This window comes from Pipistrellus hanaki, assembly GCF_964339955.1.
Source record: "Pipistrellus hanaki genome assembly, chromosome: 14".
Taxonomy (NCBI): domain Eukaryota; kingdom Metazoa; phylum Chordata; class Mammalia; order Chiroptera; family Vespertilionidae; genus Pipistrellus; species Pipistrellus hanaki.
Window position 1 is genome coordinate 3,619,005 of NC_140516.1, and position 19,385 is coordinate 3,638,389.

Below are 19,385 nucleotides of genomic sequence, written 5' to 3' on the forward strand. Positions count from 1 at the left end.
GGAGCAGAGGGAGAAGTCTGGCTGGAGGTGGAGAGGGTGCAGGCTGTGGTGCCGAGGACAGCGGAGTGAGAGGGAATGTGGGAGGGATGAGCTCTAGCCAGTGATCAGGTGACCAGCCTTCTCGTCCCCTAGCCATCATTATTTCTGTCTCACATAGTCCACTTCCGTTTTCTGCATCTCAAATCCGGCACCGGAGCCAGTGGCCTGAGCTATTACTGCCTGTCCTGCCAAGAGCGCCGAGGGCCTGGCCTCTCAGGATGGCGGAAACAGCCAAGCCCATGTGGGTGTGCTTTACGGCCAGCACTGTGCGCGTGGCTCAGTTCAGGCAGCCTTTTGTGGGCAGAGCCAGGAGCACGAGGTTCCCTGTGAGCTTTGAGGGTTGGGCTAACAGGAGGATGGCTCCCAGTGCCCGATCCCATTTCACTTGGCTCTGTGGGGACCCAGCTCCTGCCACACCCCTGGCTGCAGGAAGATGGGGCGCTGCTGCACACAGCACTGCCAGGTGCTGGAGGCCTGCAGCCTGGAGCTGGCTGGCCCTCTCTGAGCTTCAGCGTGGGGCCTGCAGGCAGCACTTGCCGTGATGGAGTGGCCTCCGGATTGGATCTCCCAGTTGGACTTCCCGTCCCTCCCTCACAAGGCAACCCCAGCGAGCCAGGTTCAGTGTGGGCCTCAGCTCCCTTGTCTGTGAATGGCCGATAGGAGCGCCTGGCGCGGGGTGTGGGCCTGAGCTCTAAGTGAGCTCATGCATGGAAGCACTGGTCTGCCGGTAGGAAGCACTGAGCACAGGCCCTGGTGAATGGACCCTCCTCTCTGCAAGACACTGTGCTCCCTGCAGCCTTGCTCAGAGCCCTGCTCCAGAGAATTCTGGATAGAAATCTGTGAACAACAACAAATCTGTTTTAAAATGTCTCTAACAAAAGAATGGTGTCAGCAGTTTACTTTGTACCAAAGCCATAGAGAAACACAGAGCAAGTGAGCCTCCTGGGTGCGAGGAGGCCCAGCCACGGGTGGACAGGTCTGGCTGGAGGCAGTGCTGGGGCTCCAGAACCCCTCTGGGCCCCACTGCTCCCTGGCCCAGCGGTCTCCCTGGCCCAGCGGCCTCCATGGTGTTTCGGGTCCCAGGCTGGGCAGGCACCCTCCCGGTGGATGTGTACAAGCTGGTCTCCTTGCTGGGCCTCATGCCCATCTCAGGGCTGACCACTGAGTGGGCCAGGGATGGGGGTGGGTGGGGTGGGGGTTGGGTGCTGAGTGAATGAACCAGGCTCACAACTGCCCAGGACCTCAGCCTTTCCTGAAAGCACATGCTCACACTCATCCCTTGGTGTCTGCAGGAGTGAGCATGCCCTCTTCCAGACAGACCAGGCCCTGCTGCCGGATCTCCCTTTCACACTTAACTGGCACATCACCCTCCTGCCTCCCCTCATCCTGGGGTAGGGCATCCTATGCCCCCGGACACCCTGTGTGTGCTCACACTGACGAGGCAGCGGTTGCACCGGAGGCACAGAGATGGGTGCTCTGGAGGCGGGTGAAGAGCTGTTGGCTCGGCAGCAGCTCACAGCGTGGGGACGGCGGGAGCGAAGGGGACAGGAAGGTGCCCCAATGTGGGCTTCTCATGCCCGAGGTGGGGAGGCAGCAGAGCTGTCTTAGGTGAGAGGGCGCGGATTGTGCCTTGACCAACACGTAGGAGCTCAGCGGATGATGGGATCGGAGAGAGCTTTCCCACCTGGGCGTCAGCCGGAAGGGCCTGGTGCAGCCAGCAAAGGCGTCCAGCACAGGGCTGGAGCACAGGGGCCAGGAGGGGATGGAAGTAAAGTTAAAGGAGACAAATTCTTATAAATGCAAGGTCCTCAGCTTCTGCTACCAGGAGGCAAGGCCGGCAGGGGTCTGTAATTTGTAAGAACATCAACAACGGCAGCAGATTTGGAGCAGGCACCCACTCAGCGAGCCCGTCGAGGGAGCATGGACCTCGGACCTGCTCACACTGAACTCCGCGCCCACCAGGCCACGTGGCACCGCAAGCAAGAACCAAGGAAGCAAGAGAAAAGCAAAGTGGCTCCTCAGGCAACACAAACCCGGGGCTTTATGCATCCCGCACCCCATTCACGTCTCGGGTCCTGAAAGCTGCGGTCACTCAAACTGCACCATCTCACTTCTGAAATCATCAGGCAAAGAATATGTCAACCGGATTGGAACAGGCAACCCTGACAAATTTGCGTGGCTCCACATAAACGCCTAGTTCTTTGTAAGTGTCGTCCGGTGCTTTCTACCTGAGCGCAGGACACAGTGTGGCCTGATGCACCGCAGCCATGCCTTCTCGGACAGACTCTCCCCAGGACCACATGGGCTCTGCGCCACTTCCCTGGACCCGGAGATGACGGGGAGGAGAGGAATAAGGAAAAACACACACCGCCCTGGCCAGGGGCAGCCTGAACGCCCCGCTGTTCAGTGAAGAACACAGAAGCTCCTCGCCAGCCCGCACAGCGCCGGAGGAGATGGCCTGGGGACGAGGCCGAGGCCCGTCTGCTGACCTGCGCGCTCACCACAGGGTCCTAATTGACCATCAGCCCGTCCTGCTAGCGCGTCAGGAAAATCAATCCATTTGCAGGGGAGACAGTTTCCTGCTACTGCTCATATTTTCACTAAAACCCCATTTTCCTGGAACCAACATTGAAAAAAACGGCACATTTTATTCAAAACAAGGCGATATTGGTATTGATGGAGCCGCAGTGATAATGAGGGCGATCAATCTTCCCTCCTCCATTATGGGGTATTGAGCAATTTTGGAGTAAACTTGTGGCATCATTAGGCAAGATCAGCATTTCTCCTTTTTTGAAAACTTTTTCTTTTTGCATATTTAAAATATTCCCCCTGGGGGAGGGGGGAGGGGGTGTGGGTGTGGGGAAGAGGAGAAGAAGCAAAACCGACAAACAAAAGAAAGACCCTGAAGGCCTCCGGAGCAGTGAGTGAGGGGCGGGCGATGGAAACAGGAGGTTGCAGACGTTTTTCCCTAATTCTTATCAATCATACACTGTGGTGTGTTTTTGCATCTTACTTTCTATATCTATACAATCCCCCACCCATCCCGAGACTCTCCAACTCTCCCCCAAATTAAAAGACTGTAGTGACCAAAATCCAAGTTCTGGATGACGGGAAGTTCAAGGCCAGAAGGTGGAAGAGTTCCCTTACGACTCAGTGTTTCCCAAACTTTTGACATATGTGTGCCCCTTCTATAATTTTCGTAACGCTGAGCACCCCTCGTACTCATGAGAACGTAGAATTAGGCGCAGCTAAGCACGGTGCAGTGCACATCCCCACCCAACTCCGGTGCAACGGTACCCCACCAAACTCTTCCCGGACCCCTGGGGGTACGCGTACCGCACTTTGGGAAACACTGTGTGAAGGGGAGGGTGTTTCCTGAGGCCTCACTCCCAGGTGAAATCCACCTCCCGGGGTGTGTGTGTGTGTGTGTGTGTGTGCCACCTCAGACAGGGCTGTTGGTGAGGGAGCCAGCTGAGGGCACAGCCACTGCCAGCCCCAGCTGCTTCTCCGCATACGGGACTGCACCTGCCTGACCAGACTCTGTCCGCCTTGAGAGCGGCCACATGTCTGGACTTCGTGTAACCTCTCGGCACTTGTAAGCTTTGTCAGTGGATTCGGAAATTACTTCCATATCGCAGGCCAAGGGACCGTCCCTGGCAGATGCACTCGCCTGCTGGGGTGCCGCCTGTTTTAGGGTCGCCTTGTGGGCATCTGAGCCAGAGGCTCGCGCCCTCCCGCAGACTGGCTCCGGGCCCCTGCGGTGAGCGGTGCTCCATGAGGGCAGGAGTCCGGTGGCCACAGGCGGTGTGGGGTGCGCTCCTGGCCTCACAGCCAGTCGGAGGCCTGGTGGGAGCCTATGCAAGGCCCGCACGCACTCTGGCCTCGGACTCACGGCCTGGTTCCTCGCAGCTGTCCCGGGAGGTCCAGTGCTCCGTGGCCAGCCACATCCAGGGCCTGGTGAAGTCGGAGAAGAACCGCCAGGTGGCGTGCGAGGCGGGGATGCTCAGGACCCTCATGGCCTCCTGCCGCCAGGCCCTGGCCACCGGCAGTGGGGCCCTGCACTGCGGCCTCGTCAGGATCTTTGAGAAGCTGGCCTCCCAAGCCATCGAGCCCCACGTGTTAAGGTACTTGTGCCGCCTTAGGACAGGGAGCCCGGCAGCAGCTCATGCACAGCGGGCAGGGCAGGCCTGGAGCACTTCCCCGGCCCTCCGGCTCCTGCACTGGCCGCTGCGAGGCCGGGGTGCCTGGAGGCTGTGCCCACAGAGGGAGGGCCCGCAAAGCAGACCGGCCCGTGAGCTGCTGGTCTCGCGAGGGGACAATAGTCAAAGGGCCTGTGACATTGCAGAACCCTCGGTGGGGGAGCTTGGCGGGGTGCTCGGCAGGGAGAGCTGGAGCGGAGCTGGGAGAGCCACAGCCCGGAGGTTAGAGGCAGGGCAGCCTCCCTGAGCCCTGAGGCCTGTGCGAAGTTCCCCAGCGGGAGAGGGACCCAGCGTGGGAAGGGGGGCGGGTGGGAGGAGGCTGTGAGTTCACTGGCTGAGGCAGCAGCCAGGGCTCCTGACAGGCCGGAGGACAGAGACTGCCTGTGGCAGCCCCTCATTAAACCGTGCCCTGGAGGCAAGAGGCACTGGCCAGCAGACACTGAGACGCAGGTAGAGGCCAGAAAGGCTCAGGAGGGAGGGCAGGCCTCCTAAGGCCCTGTGCCTGGGCCACCCACCCACTTTGTTGGGGGCAGAGTCCAGGATCCCACGCCTGCGGGGCCTGTGCTGGCCGCAGGGCCATGTGCAGAGGGGGGTCAAGCACCCTTCCGGCAGCAGGCGTGGGGCTCAGGGCCAGGCCAGCCTCTCTGCCTCTGGAGGTGCCAGCTGCAGGGCAGTGCCGCTGTGCCTGCTTGGGGGGGGGGGGGGTGTCAGCACTGGGAGGCAGGGAAGGCTAAAGGAAGCTGGGGGGGGGGTGTCAGCACTGGGAGGCAGGGAAGGCTGGAGGAAGCTGGGTGGGGGGGAGAGGACTGGGAGGCAGGGAAGGCTGGAGGGAGCTGGGTAGGGGGGTGAGCACTGGGAGGCAGGGAAGGCTGGAGGAAGCTGGGGGGGGGGAGGCACTGGGAGGCAGGGAAGGCTGGAGGGAGCTGGGTGGGGGGGGGAGGCACTGGGAGGCAGGGAAGGCTGGAGGGAGCTGGGTGGGGGGGTGAGCACTGGGAGGCAGGGAAGGCTGGAGGGAGCTGGGGGTGGGGTGTCAGCACTGGGAGGCAGGGAAGGCTGGAGGGAGCTGGGTCGGGGGGTGAGCACTGGGAGGCAGGGAAGGCTGGAGGGAGCTGGGTCGGGGGGTGAGCACTGGGAGGCAGGGAAGGCTGGAGGGAGCTGGGGAATTGCGGCAAACCATCTCCTCCGTTTGCTTCTGTTGGTGTCGTATCCAGGCAGTTCCTGGCCCTGGGAGCGCCCTCACCTCCGGCGGCTGCGGCGCACGTTCCTGGGCCGTCAGGTGTGCACGGAGGGGCCTCTGGACGCCCAGGTGAGGACGGAGGGGAGGACAGGGCAGGCTAACGGGGATTCCAGGAGAGCAGGCATTCCTCACACGGGCTCACTCACCGCCAGTGGGAAGCAGATTAAAACATGATTTTCCCGCTGCTCACCGGAGCAGATGAGGAAAGCAGAGGCTGGGTGGAGGGACAGCAGGTCTCTGAGAAGGATGCCTGGCCCCGCACAGGACCTGTGAGGGCGGGCAGGGGCTGAGACCGGGCCCGCGCTGCCTCTGGACCGCGGTGCCAGGCCGGCTCTCTGAGCAGCTCTCAGCTCAGGCCGGGGCAGGAGTTGAAGCATCAGGCAGAGGCGGGTGTTGGGCCTCCTGGGAGGAAGCTGGTCCAGGGAACCAGCCTGGAGAACAGAAACCTGCGGACACACTAAGTGTGAGGCCATCTAGAACTCTAAGGCAAGGAGTCCCGGTTGGGAAGCGAGAAGGAAGAGTCGGCTTGGGCAGCGGCCAGAGGGGGAGGCAGGAGCCTTCAGGGAGGCAGGCTGCTCAGACAGGAGGTCGGCCAGCCAAGAGGAAGCCTTGGCCCACGGCTGCCCTGGAAGCCAGGATGGCATCAGAGGGGTGTGAGGGGGGGGAGAAGTTTCGGGTGGGAGGGTGGAGGTTGTGACCTCAGTGCTGTGCTATCAGAACCCGCAGGGAGCCCAGGGCGACCAGGAGAGCTGCCCTCACAGGGGCAGGAACCAGGGGGACTGCAGAGCCTCCGGCTGCGGCTGAATGTGGGGCCTCAGTCAGAGGGGTAGGAATGCCCTGAGCACAGCCACAGCTCGGCTCTTGTTGCTGCCGTAGGCCCGCAGGCGGTGGCGGGGGAGACGGCCCAGGACTCCAGCCGGAGCCCCGCAGACATGCAGGCCCTCAGGCGCTGGCCACCATCCCAGAGCCCCCCGCCGGCCCTCCAGACGGCTCTGAGCCTCATCTCCATGACCTCCCCGCGCAACCTGCAGCCGCAGCGGGCCGCCCTGGCCCCGTCCTTCGTGGAGTTTGACATGTCCGCGGAAGGTTATGGGTATGGCGGCCTTTGCATATAAAATACACCTCATTCTTTCCTGGTGCCTCAGGTGCAGCATTGATTCCAAAGTCCCTTCAGCTCCCACCACTCCGAGGGGAGCTAACTGCCACCACTCTGCTCACGCACACCCCGCCCCGTCTGCTCAGCGCTTCTCAGGGCGGCGTCCCCAGTTGCATACGGCCAGGGCCCTCTCCTTCCCCTGCGGTGTCTGCATTCTGGAATGTTGTCTTCCAGCCTCCAGTTTGGTTCCTTTCTTAGGCCATAGGACCATGTAAACCACGAAGTGGCTTCTGTCCCCGAGTCTCAGGCTCCCAGAGCACGGGAGGCCCCTGCAGAGACAGAGGAGGGGGCTTGCAGGGCACTCACCGGCTGTCTCTTTCCAGGTGTCTGTTTATCCCGACCCTGTCCACGGTGATGGGAGCCAGCACCGAGTACTCGGTCTCCGGAGGGATTGGGACAGGTAGGTGCTGCCCGGGTTCGGCTGGCGGGCCCCCCAACTCTGCCTGGGCTTCAGATTCCCTCCGGGCGTGTCCGGAGCCCGTCTCCCGCTCCGGTCTGTGCGTGAGGCATCCTCTGTCTGTCATGCCTCTTGGGCAGGCGCCCTGTTCACCCACGGCCTCCTGCTCTGTGGTCAGGGCCTGGCGCTGAGCCTGGGCTGATAAGGCTGAAATGGACACCTCACCCCTCCCTCAGCCCTCCCTCACCCCACCTTCCGACTCTCCCTGAAGATCAATGGGAGCTCCTGCGAGGCCGCTCAGGAGCAAACCTGTCCTGGCTCCTGAGCGGCCTGGGCCTGGGCCTGGGCCTGGGCATGCTCTGCACAGTACTGTCCCCTGGGAGCAGGGTTTCTACGGGAACTGATGTGTGGGGGCACCCAGTGATACTGCTCCTTAGTAAGAACATCAGGCAGTGCCAACCCCGCCCTGAGGTGGGAGGGCAGGGTCTGCACACTGCCCACCCAGGCCAGCTGGCTGCGCCTGAAGTTGGGGGGTCTCAGGGCCTCAGGGCTGTGCTCTCTCAGGGCCCTTGAGGGTGGGTCTCAGGGCTGTGCCCCCCTCTGCTCACTTGGCAGGGCAGCATGGGAGAATAGGGGGGACAGAACTGGAAAGAGTGTTGGAGGATCTGTGCTCAAGTCCCGGCTGGATTATGACTTTTCCCGCGAGTCTGAGTGAGCAGACTAGAGCGTGCTGCTGGGTGGGGTTGGTGTAAAGTGAACACGAGTCGGAGGCACGGAGCTGGCACCCAGCAGGACCCCCCGGGTGAAATCCCAGCCACGGGACCCTGGGGGCTTCCCCAGCAGCACCGAGCCTCAGGGCACCTGCATTCCGACCACAGGCGCTGCCAGGCCCTTCCCGCCGCCCGCCGGCCTCACCTTCTCCTGCTGGTTCCTGGTGGGCAGGCACGGCTCGGCCCTCGAGGGCCACCCGCTGCGCTTCCTGACCCTGGTGCGCCACCTGGCCCGGACCGAGCAGCCCTTCGTCTGCTTCTCCGTCAGCCTCTGCCCGGACGACCTCTCCCTGGTCGTGTCCACGGAAGAGAAGGAGTTCCAGCCTCTGGGTAGGCGTTGGGCCCACAGCTGTTTCTCCCACACGCGGGGAAGGGGGCAGAGTCTGCAGCTCCTGGCACAGAGCCCGGGAGCCTGGCCTCGCTGGCATGCTGGCGGCAGGTCCTGGCTCTGCCATCGCATCCCCACACACTGTGCTCACCTGCCTGTGCCGGCCCCAAGGGGCCGAGACGGCCGAGCTCAGTGCATCCTGGGACACCTGTCCTGTGACCCTGAAAGTGTCACTTTCGGGGGAAACCTGGGACGGCCCAGGGCAGGCTTGGCAGGACCCGCCTCCCCCTCTGAGGCCGTGGCCGGCACGTGTGCGCCACGGTGGAGGTGGCTGGTGTGGGGAGACCGGAGTCTGACTCCCGGCTGGAACTGGCTGTGACCTAACTCCGTGCCTCACGGGGTTGTCATGGAAATGAAATGCGCTGACATTTGTAACAGTCCCCCAAACAGTGTCTGGCTCAAGGCAAGACCTCAGCAGGGATGGCCGCTGCTGTCATTGTTTTGTAAGCGGGACACGACCAGGCTGCTGCGGCCTCCCGCCACACGGGAGGTCTCTGTTGCTCTCTCTTCCAGACGCCATGGAGCCCGAGGACAGCTCGGAGCCCTCTGCGGGACGCCAGCTTCGGGTCCGGTGTGGCCAGCTGCTGGCCTGTGGCCAGTGGCATCACCTGGCTGTGGTCGTCGCCAAGGAAATGAAAAGGAACTGTACCGTGTCCACCTATCTGGACGGACAGGCCATCGGCTCAGCCAAGGTGAGAGGGTCCCCAGCCGCGCTCGCCCAGCCCCGCCTCCTGGCCGGGCTCGTCCACGTCTGTGCTCTCTCTCAGCACCCAGTGAGGCCCCCTCACTGTGCCAGACATTTGGCTGAACTCGGACATAAAAGGGCATCTTTACAAAATGCGGTAAAGGTCACGCAGCCAAAGCTGAAGGTAAAATGTGGAAATGAGAGTAGTCGTGACTGCTATGACCGGAAGAATAGGCAGAGAAAACATGTCTCTAGAGTGATAATTAAGACTGTTAATGTCCAGGGGTGGATTCCCGGGGAGGTCTGAGCAGGGCCAGGGTCCAGCTCTGTCAGAGGTGTCCGGGGAGTCAGTGCCCGGGCCTGGTGGTGGCCACCCTGAGCAGCAAGGCGCCACAGCTGTGAGGACACCGACGTGTCCTGCCAGATTCAGAATGGCCAGGACAGGATGAGTCTCCGTGTGGGGAGACACGGAGGGGGACACAGCTGGAGGAAGTGCCTCGTCACTAGCATTAGTCACCGCGGTCTTGAGGTGTAAGGGCGAGGAGCCGGGAGGGCGGGACCTGACCGTCACGCTCCCGCCGCCAGTCAGAGGTCCCGGGAGGCCAGGCAGCGAAGGGCACCATCCCCTGGCCTCACTCCCTTCATGTGGGAAGCACAGAGGGCTGCGTCCGGTCAGTTACTGCAGAGACCGTGGGAGGGTAGCTGGGCAGTGTTTCCAAAGTCTCCTGTGGCCGGACACGCAGCCAGAATGGAGAGCCTTAGATGAACAGGGTTTCTCATCCAACACCATTGCCGCTTTGATAGGTCGTGGGGCCTATTCTATGTATGCTAGGGCCCTGAGCGATGTCTGTGGTCCCCTGGGTGCCACAGCATGCCCCGTCCCCACTGTGACCAGCAAAAACATCTCCACATTTCCAGCTGTCTGCTGGCACGGGCAAAACAGCCCAGACTGAGACCATTAGGTTAGCACAACCTACCTTCTCTAGGACACCTCCAGGTAAACGGGATGCGGTCCTCTGGTAAAAGTATCTTACAAAAATGAAATGCATGGTAATCAGACAGATGCGGCAAGAAGATGAGAAGAACAGGTCTCCAAAACAGAAAATTAGCTTTTTTCTGCAATCATTATCAATACTAGACCTTCCTCCCTACCTCCCTCCCTCATTACATATTTACTGAGTTCTTACTATGTGTAAAGTACTGTTTCAAGTGCTGGGAATTGTCCATGTCCAGTCAAATGCCTCGAGGAGTGTGCATATCTAGAATATAAGCTTTTAGGATTAGATTTTTCACACACATGATTTTTGGGAAATTCACCCAAGTTGTTGCACCTGTCAGTAGTTCATTCGTTTTTATTGCTGAGTAGTGTTCCATGGAATCTATAATAATAAAAGCATAATATGCTAATTAGACTGATGTCCGTCTGGACGTCCTTCCGGACAAAGCCGCAGTGGGCGGGGCCACAGCAGAGGCCCCTGGCGGCGGCGGAGGCAGGCGGGGCCAGAGCCAAGGTCCTTGCATTAATTCCGTGCATCAGGCCTCTAGTGGATTCATGACTGTCGAAGACCATCTGGATTGTAGGGTTTGGCTGTTAAAAACAAAGCCACGATGAACCCTGTGAACAGCTTTTTTTGTGTGTGAACTTAAGTCTTCATTTCTCTGAAGTAGATACCCACTGTCCGACGGCATTACAGCTTTACTTGTATGAGAAACTGCCAAACTATTTCCCAGAGCGACTGTCCCCCATCTTACATTCCCACCGGCAATGAGTGGCTCAGGTTCTCTGCATTCAGTGTTGTCACTAGGTTATCATTAGCCTGATCAGTGTGTAGTGGTGTGTTTTCTAATTAAAAATTTTTTCAATTAAACTTTTTAAATATAGTTTTATTGATTTATTTGTGTGTGTGTGTGTATGTGTATTTTAGAGGACCGGTGCATGAGTTCATGCATGGGTGGGGTCCACCCAGGGGGAGGAGACATGGGCGGTTGGCTGGCCCTGCCTGCTGGTTGAACTGCTGGTGGAAGGGACAATTTGCATATTAGCCTTTTATTATATAGGATATACACTGAGTGGCCAGGTTATTATGCGTTCAGAGATCATAATAATCTGGCCACTCAGTGTATTCTCCTGTTCAGTGGGTTATTTCTTTGTTTTGTTGATGATTTCCTTTGCTATGCAAAACTTTTTCGTTTGATCTGGTTCCATTTACTTTTTTTTTTTTCTTCTGTTTCTCTTGCCTGAGGAAGTATGTCAGAAAAAAAAAATGTTATTAAGAGAGATATCCAAGATTTTGCTACCTATGTTTTTTTCCTAGGATTTTGTTGGTATTGAGTCTTACATTTAAGTCTTTAATCTATTTTGAGCTACTTCTTGTATATAGCATAAGAAAGGTGTCTAGTTTCATTTTTTGCAATTATCTGTCCAATTTTCTCAACACCATTTATTGAATAAACTGTCTTTATCCTATTATATGTTCTTGCCTCCTTTATCAAATATTAGTGGTTTTTTTCCTGGGATCTCTATTCTGTTCCATTCATCTCTATGCCTGTTTTTATGCCAGTGCCATGCTATTTTGATTAACGTTGCCTTGTAATATAGTTTGATATTAGACAGCCTGCTCCTTTCAACTTTTTTCTTCTTTCTCAAGATGGCTGTGGTTGTTCAGGGTCTTTTGTGGTTCCATATGTACTTTTTAAATTATTTATTATAGTTCTGTGAAATATGCTATTGGTATTTTGATAGAAAATACATTGAATCTGTAGATTGGTTAGGGTAGAGTAAGCATCTTACAATGTTAATTTTTTCTGGTGTGTTTTTAATATGCATTTCCTTGATAGCTAATCACATTGAACATCTTCTCATGTGCTTCTCTGCCATCTGTATATACTCTCCAGTGATGTCTGTTCATGTCTTTTACTCATTTTCTAATTGCACTGTGTGATTTTACTGTTGAGTTTTAAGGGTTTTTGGTGTTGTATTTTTTTTTAATATGTTTTAGATACTAGTACTCTGTCAAGTATTTAATTTGCAAATACTTTTGCCTGATTTATAGCTTATTTTTATCTTATTTCACATGGATTTTTCAGAGCCAATACCTTATTTAATAAAGTTCAATTTATCGGTTGCTTTTGGTGTTAAGTTGAAGAACTTCTTGCCTGAGTATTTTCTCCTAAGCTTTTAAAAAGCATTTTCTAGTTTAAAACTTTACATTTTAGTTTGTGGCAAATTTTGAGCTAATTTCTGAGTAAGGCATGAGGTCTAGGTTGCTGTTCATTTCTTTACCTATGAACGTCCAGCTTTTCAACACTGGGGATTGAAGATGCCACGCTTCCACCATTGAAATGCTTTTGAACCTTTGTTAAAACACAGTTGGCCATATTCTTATGGGTTAACTTCTGGATCCCCTATTTTATTCCATTGTCTACATGGCTATCCCCCTACCAATACCATACTGTCTTAATTATGTGGCTATATAATAAACCTTAATATTTGGTGGAGTGGTACCCAATATTTCAAAAACAAAGAATTAATCTACTCATTAAGTTATTTGTTTAAGCCTAGAGCCAGTTTCTTTTCACATAAGTTTTAGAATTGGCTTGTCTGTCTACAGAAAAAGCCTCCCGAGGTTTTGATAGGGTTGCGTTAAAACTCCCAATCATCTTGGGGAGAAATTACTTCTTTGCTATGTTGAGTCTTCCTCTCCAGGAGCACAGTCTGTCCCTTCCTTTGCATGGGTCTCTCTGGTTCACTTACCATCCTCTCGGACTCTTCAGGAACAGCTCCTGCACGGGTTCTAGTGAGTGCTTCATTTCCTCTGAGCAGCTGTACATGGTATTGATCTTGATGTTAGCTTCTGCGTGCTTGTTGTTAGACTTAGAATGCAGTTACTTTTGGGTGTTGATCACGTATCCATCCTGGGGCCTTGCTGAGCTCACTGGTTAGTTCTAGGAGGTTGGGGTGGTTTTTTAAATTGTAGATTCCTTGGAATTTTCTACATGGACACAGCCTTTGCAAATAGAGATGATTTCTTTCTTCCCATTCTGGGTATCTGTAGTTATTGTTACTACATAAGTTAACGTGTCGATCCTGGACATGTGGGTTCTCAGTTGGAGGACTGGGACACACAGATGGACCTTTCAGTGGCTCTCACTGTTCCTCAGTTTCCTTAGGCACAGTGCCACCCACTCCCACTAGCATTTCATGAACTGTTTTCTGCCCTGTGTCCCAGCGTGGAGAGTATCTTCGTAATGCTTTCAGGTGAAATGAATCTTTACTTCGAGAAGAATGAAGTGCATCATTTTATGTCCACAGGTACTTGTTTGATTGATTCCCCCTTTGCCTGTTGACAGATGCTGTACATCCAGGCCCTGCCGGGACCTTTCCTCTCGATGGACCCGTCGTCGTTTGTGGACGTTTATGGGTACATCGCGACACCTCGGGTTTGGAAGCAGAGGTCGGCATTAACTTGGCGTCTGGGCCCCACCTACCTCTTTGAAGAAGCCGTCTCTATGGAAACTCTGGAAGTTATTAACAAGCTCGGCCCGAGATACTGCGGCAACTTCCAAGCTGTGCCGGCCCAAGGTGGGATGTTCTAATTGATAATGATCTTGTTGATTTTATTTTAAAACCAGACATCCACTTATTTATAGCGTGTTTATAGAGTAAACTCAGCACCAGCAGGTCTGTCGGGAAGACCTGTGTACGTGGATCGTTATATGTTCAGAAGCAACAGAAAATGTCACAAGAAAGGAAATGACCATGTCCTTCATATTTCAGCTCCAAAGCACATGTGGGGGAGAGTGGTGGGTCACACCGTCAGCAAAGAGGAGAAGAGAGTGAGACAAATAAGATCCGTTCCTTCTAATGAAGGAGCTTTTTAACTAAAGTACATGCTGTTCTCAATTATTAAACAGGCAGACACAGCATCCACATTCGCTATTGATTGTCGGCTGCTGCAGCGGGAGTGCCGCTCTGTGCTCCGCCGAGTTAAGGGGTCAGCTCCCAGCGGGGAAGGGCGCTAAGTGGATCTCGTCCACATGTCTGTGCTGGTGAAGCGTTGAGAGCTGAGTCCCTCTGTCTATGGGCCCGGGCCTCCTTTGCCTTCCTTTCCTCTGGCAAACAGCTGGCCAGGACTGCGAGAGGCCCAGTGTCCAGCCAGCCACACCGACTGTCCGCCCCGGCCTCTCCAGCCACACCCGGCCCCTCCGGGACCCAGGTGCTGGCACGCTACCACGCAGGGCGCTGTCCGGGGACATGCCGCTCACTGGGACGCCTCGGCTGTCAGCCAGCCTGTGTCTCCTCAAGAAAGTAGGAGCTTTCTTGTCTTATGTGTCAGAGAAGCTCAGGGAGGGAACAACACATGAGACATGTGAACACAACATGCTAGCATACAAAGTAATAGCATGTAACAACATACCAACACACAATGTGAGAAGAAACGAATGTTCCTTCGGTGGTGGCTTCTCCAGGGAGCGGTAGGTATCTCCCCTCTGAGGACTACTTTTCCTTGTGCAATGAGACTGGGAGTGACCGGAGACGTGATACTCTAGGCGCAGATCCTGGTGCGGACGCGGCGGCCCTGGTGGCCGAGGAGAGGGTGTCCGTGGGCCTCCACGTGGCCAGCTCGTCCACCACCAGCGCCGCGGACATCAGAAGCACGTACAACGAGGTGGACAGCCGCCTGATTGCCAAGGAGGTACGCCTGCTCCCGCCCCTCGCTGCCCTTTGGGAACCGTGGCCTCAGGGCTGCCTTCGGCGTTTAATGCCGGAGGAGTGCTGAGCGGCGCTTGTGCCTGTGCGGGTGGGGGCATGCGGGGTGCTCCCACTTCATTAGTCGATGGCTCCCCACCCAGAACTCCCCCAGCACTAACTCTTTGATCTGCAATCGCTCAGAGGAGGAAGCAGGCGCTCTCCATTCCTCGGCAGAGCAAGAACAAAGAGAATATTTAAAACCTTTCGCACCGAGCCCTGGAGCCTCCTTTCCGGGTGACCTCCCACCACCACTGCTCTCGCACACACACCCCCCGCAGTGTCCCGGGACGCTCTGTCTGTTGTAAACAGTGACCTTGCAGAGGAGCAGGCAGACCTGCTGGCAGGTGAAGCTGCCGTTAGACTGTTTCCCTTTTCCCGCGTGAAGAGCTCCGTGCTCCCTGCTGGTGGCTTGGCTGATGTGTTCCGCCTCCCGCTGTCACAGACGGGCCCCGTCTTTGCTGGCGAGAGGCTCAGGGGGACCCTGCTGGACACGAGGAAGGCCTCACTAGCAGCGCCTTCCGATGGGGGAGGCCAGGGCCGCTGCCCGGGCTCTGCGAGCCAGCGAGGCAGGTGCGGAGGTGGAGGGCCCCGCGGGAATGTGGCAACGCTGGGTCTGCAGCGCGCTCCGCACCGGGTGTGCCCGCCCCTGCCTGCCCCTGGGCTCTCACCATGGGCCCGTGGGACATGCCTGGCACACTGATAACCAAAGCTGCCCCTCGATGAAGCCGCAGCCAGGGAGGCAGGAGGGGAGAGCCCGGCCTTGGGTTCAGTGTGCGTCTTCTGAGAGCCAGGTGCTGGCGCTGGGCCAGACACGGCTCCCGCCCCCCAGAACGTGTCACAGGCCTCTTCCGGCCCTGGAGAGGGAGGTGAGGAGACCCCGTTTCCGCTCTCTCCAGATGAACATCTCATCCCGGGACAACACCATGCCTGTGCTCCTGCTGAGGAACTGTGCGGGCCACCTCCCCGGCCCCCTCCGGACCATCGGCGCCGTGGCCGTGGGCCACCTGGGTACGTCAGCCTCACCTCCATGGCTGTGTGGGAAGAAGGCTGGTGTGTGCCAGCTCCTGTGCAGCCTGAGCGGCAGGGAGGGCCAGGGCAGTGCCAGGACAGGACGGAAGCTTTGGGGCTTAACCTTGCCAGGGAGTTACCTCCACACTGACTGAGGTCAGCGCACCTCACCGCATCTAACTGGTAGTAAATGTGGCTGCTCGCCAGCTGGCATCTGCGCACAACGGAGCCCATGTACGGGGCACAGTGGGCCTCTGTGCCATCAGCATTTAGGGCATTAATGAGTGCAAGCACCCAGGCTGCAGAATGGAGGGGCAGAGGTTGTCTGAGGAGCCAGCAGACTCAGAGGGCACGGAGGCATCTGCCTCCTCCTGCACTCCAGACAGAGACAGAGAGCAGCCAACTGAAGGACTCAGCACAGATTCTCCCAGTGACTTCAGACTGTCTAACTCCTGCCCCTCCCCGCTGCCCCCTCCCCTCCCCCTCCCCCTCCCCCTGTGCTCAGGCCCCTCCCCCTGTGCACAGACCCCTCCTCCCCCTCCCCCTGTGCACAGGCCCCTCCCCCCTCCCCCTGTGCATGGGCCTCTCCTCCTCCTCCCCCTGTGTACAGGCCCCTCCCCCTGTCCCTGTGCATAGGCCCCCCCCCCCCCCCCCCCCCCCCCCCCCCCCCCGTGCACAGGCCCCTTCTCCTACCCCCCCTGTGCACAGGCCCCTCCTCCCCCTCCTCCTGTGCACAGGCTCCTTCCCCCACTCCTGTGCACAGGCCCCTCCTCCTCCCCCTGTGCACAAGCCCCTCCTCCCCGCCCCCTGTGCACAGGCCCCTCCCCCTTCTCCTGTGCACAGACTCCTCCTCCTCCTCCCCCTGTGCACAGACCCCTCCTCCCCCTCCCCCTGTGCACAGACCCCTCCTCCCCCTCCCCCTGTGGACAGACTCCCCCTCCCCCCTGTGCTCAGGCCCCTCCCCCTCCCCCTGTGCACAGACCCCTCCTCCCCTCCCCCTGTGCACAGGCCCCTCCTCCCCCACCCCCTGTGCACAGGCCCCTCCTCCCCCACCCCCTGTGCACAGGCCCCTCCTCCCCCACCCCCTGTGCACAGGCCCCTCCCCCTTCCCCTGTGCACAGACCCCTCCTCCCCCTCCCCCTGTGCACAGGCCCCTCCTCCAAGCCAGTCCCCTGTGCACAGTCTCTTCTGTCCTGAATGGCAGGTGACATGGCTCTGCCAGCGCGTTGCCCAGCATGCTGCCAGACTCGGCACCGCAGAGAGGCTATGCCAGTTGACGGTTCCCCTCTGTCGCCCACAGGGGTCAGGGTGTTCCACTCCAGCCCCGCTGCCAGCAGCCTGGACTTCATTGGCGGGCCTGCCATCCTCCTGGCCTCATCTCCTTGGCCACAGACGACCATGCCATGTACGCAGCCGTGAAAGTCCTGCACCTGGTCCTCACCAGCAACGTCATGTGTGACCGGCGGATGCAGCACATCTTTGGGTACCAGGTAACCCCACCCCAACCTGAGTCTGGACAGTCCCTCCACAGTGCCTGCTGGAGAAGGGAAGCACAAAGCCTTGGCTCTGGACGGCAGGCCTCCTCCGGGGGCCAGCGCCTGGCTGCGGCCTGCAGACACTCAGTGGACGTGATAGTGACCGGGAGGTCTGTGATTGTAGTAAAACCCCAGGGCTGGGGCTTTCGGTAGGTTCCAGTGTTTTATTACACTGACAGAGGCAGCAGCAGGAATCGTGCCAACTCAGCACTTCGGTATCCGCTGTGGCTGGGGATGCTAGTAACTACTGTGAGCTCTTCCAACAAGGCACAAGCCCCGTGGGGACATCGAGAAGGATGAGGCAGACAGAACCCAGGCCGTTTTAGGAGACACTGAGGGAGAGGCCGGGCTCGGGCTGCAGTGGTGCTGCCTCACACACGGGCAGGAGGCCTCACACGCAGGCAGGAGGCCTCACACGCGGGCAGGAGGCCTCACACGCGGGCAGGAGGCCTCACACGCGAACAGGAGGCCTCACACGCGGGCAGGAGGCCTCACACGCGAACAGGAGGCCTCACACGCGGGAAGGAGGCCTCACACGCGGGAAGGAGGCCTCACACGCGGGAAGGAGGCCTCACACGCGGGCAGGAGGCCTCACACGCGGGAAGGAGGCCTCACACGCGGGAAGGAGGCCTCACACCGCGGGAAGGAGGCCTCACACGCGGGCAGGAGGCCTCACACGCGAACAGGAGGCCTCACACGCGGGAAGGAGGCCTCACACGTGGGTAGGAGACAAAGAGCCTCATGGAGACAGGAAGGCGGGTGGCCCGGCTGGAGTGCTCTGCGGTTGAGCGTCCACTCATGAACCAAGAGGTCACGGTTGGTTCCCTTCCAGATCAGGGCACAGGCCCGGGTGGCAGGCTTGCCCCCAGTAGGAGGCTTGCAGGAGGCAGCCAATCAGTTTCTCTCTCATTGGTGATGTTTCTGTCTCTCCCTCTCCCTTCCTCTCTCGAAAAATCAATAAAGACAATTTTTAAAAGAAAAGAATGGCGACTGGAGGACCAGAGGAGTGGGTTGCCGGGTTTTAGGAAGAGGCGGGGGAGGCCAGGAGCAGCCTGGGTCTCTGCTCTGCTCACGCTGCCTGAGGGCTGCCTGAGAGCCAGCAGACACTGTGCTGGGCACCGGGGTGCGGCTTCTCCCTCCCAGGAACTCACAGTGTGTCTTAGTCTGTTCAGGCTGCTAACGAAACACCATAAACTGTGTGTGTGTGTGTGGGGGGGGGGGGTGTGTGTGTGTGGTAATAAACAACAGACATTTGTTCTCACAGTTCTGGAGGCTGGGAAGTCCAAGATCGGTGTGGCAGGCATGTCTGGTGAGGGCCCGCCTTGTCCTCACAGGGCGGAGGGTGAGGGGGCACCTGAGGTCTCCTTACAGGGACTCTAATCCCACTAGAGCCTCCGCCCTCGTGACTTAATCACCCCAAAGGCCGCACCTCCTAACAGCGTCACACTGGGGATTAGGTTCCAATATGTGAATTTTTTTTGGGGGGGGGCATCAACAATCAATTTACATCACCATCAGTAGGACAGGCAGAAAGCATGATGAGACGAAGACTTTGCACACTTCATTTGAGTAAAGAGCCAGAGTTAGGACTGAATGTGCACAGGGTGGCAGAAGAAGGAAGTCTGTGAGCTCTTCTTGTGGCTTAAAAAAGAAGCATTTCAGGCATTTACATCTTCATGGAAACTCAGAGGGAGGCTGGCAGTGGTGAGGGAGGGGCAATGCCAGGCTCCTGCAAACAAACAAGGTGATTACTATTTTTTGCCCACCTTGCCTCTTTCTAAAGAGCCCCATCCTACCGCATCCCTTCTCCTCCTTCACAACATGCATGCCCAGTGGCACGGCCCAGACAGACTGTGTTTTGTGGTCCGTTCGCCCCAAGGCACCTGCTCCGTGAGCTGACAGGACAGCAGGGCCGGGTCTTCAGCTCTCCCGCTCGCTCAGGAGTGGTCTCATCCTTTTTCAGATGCTTACTCTGTACTTACCTGTTGATTTGCTGGGTGGATTTGAGAGCATGAGGAAAGCATATATCTTTCTACTGATTTATTTTTTTTTAAATATATTTTATTGAATTTTTACAGAGAGGAAGGAAGAGAGATAGAGAGCTAGAAACATCGATGAGAGAGAAACATCGACCAGCTGCCTCCTGCACACCCCCTACCGGGGATGTGACCGCAACCAACGTACATGCTCCTGACTGGAATCGAACCTGGGTCCTTTCA

General features: G+C 57.5%; 1 protein-coding gene across 5 annotated transcripts in view; it reads left to right on the forward strand.

Moving 5' to 3' along the window:
• The window catches only part of WDFY4 (WDFY family member 4), a 240,091-nt gene that overhangs the window by 82,650 nt on the left and 138,056 nt on the right, over positions 1 to 19,385 (forward strand). For 4 of the 5 annotated variants that reach the window (XR_014796801.1, XM_084904130.1, XM_084904129.1 and 1 more), the window contains exons 14-22: positions 3,949 to 4,163; positions 5,450 to 5,544; positions 6,352 to 6,568; positions 6,955 to 7,031; positions 7,907 to 8,128; positions 8,700 to 8,878; positions 13,222 to 13,453; positions 14,422 to 14,567; positions 15,520 to 15,631. Coding sequence is in view for 4 of the 5 variants with exons in the window: in XM_084904130.1 (XP_084760256.1) it covers positions 3,949 to 4,163; positions 5,450 to 5,544; positions 6,352 to 6,568; positions 6,955 to 7,031; positions 7,907 to 8,128; positions 8,700 to 8,878; positions 13,222 to 13,453; positions 14,422 to 14,567; positions 15,520 to 15,631 (1,495 nt within the window). In the remaining variant the exon portion in view is untranslated. Of the gene's footprint in view, positions 1 to 3,948; positions 4,164 to 5,449; positions 5,545 to 6,351; positions 6,569 to 6,954; positions 7,032 to 7,906; positions 8,129 to 8,699; positions 8,879 to 13,221; positions 13,454 to 14,421; positions 14,568 to 15,519; positions 15,632 to 16,931; positions 17,118 to 19,385 lie in introns of those variants that run through there. The other variant, XM_084904132.1, reaches the window with a different exon arrangement.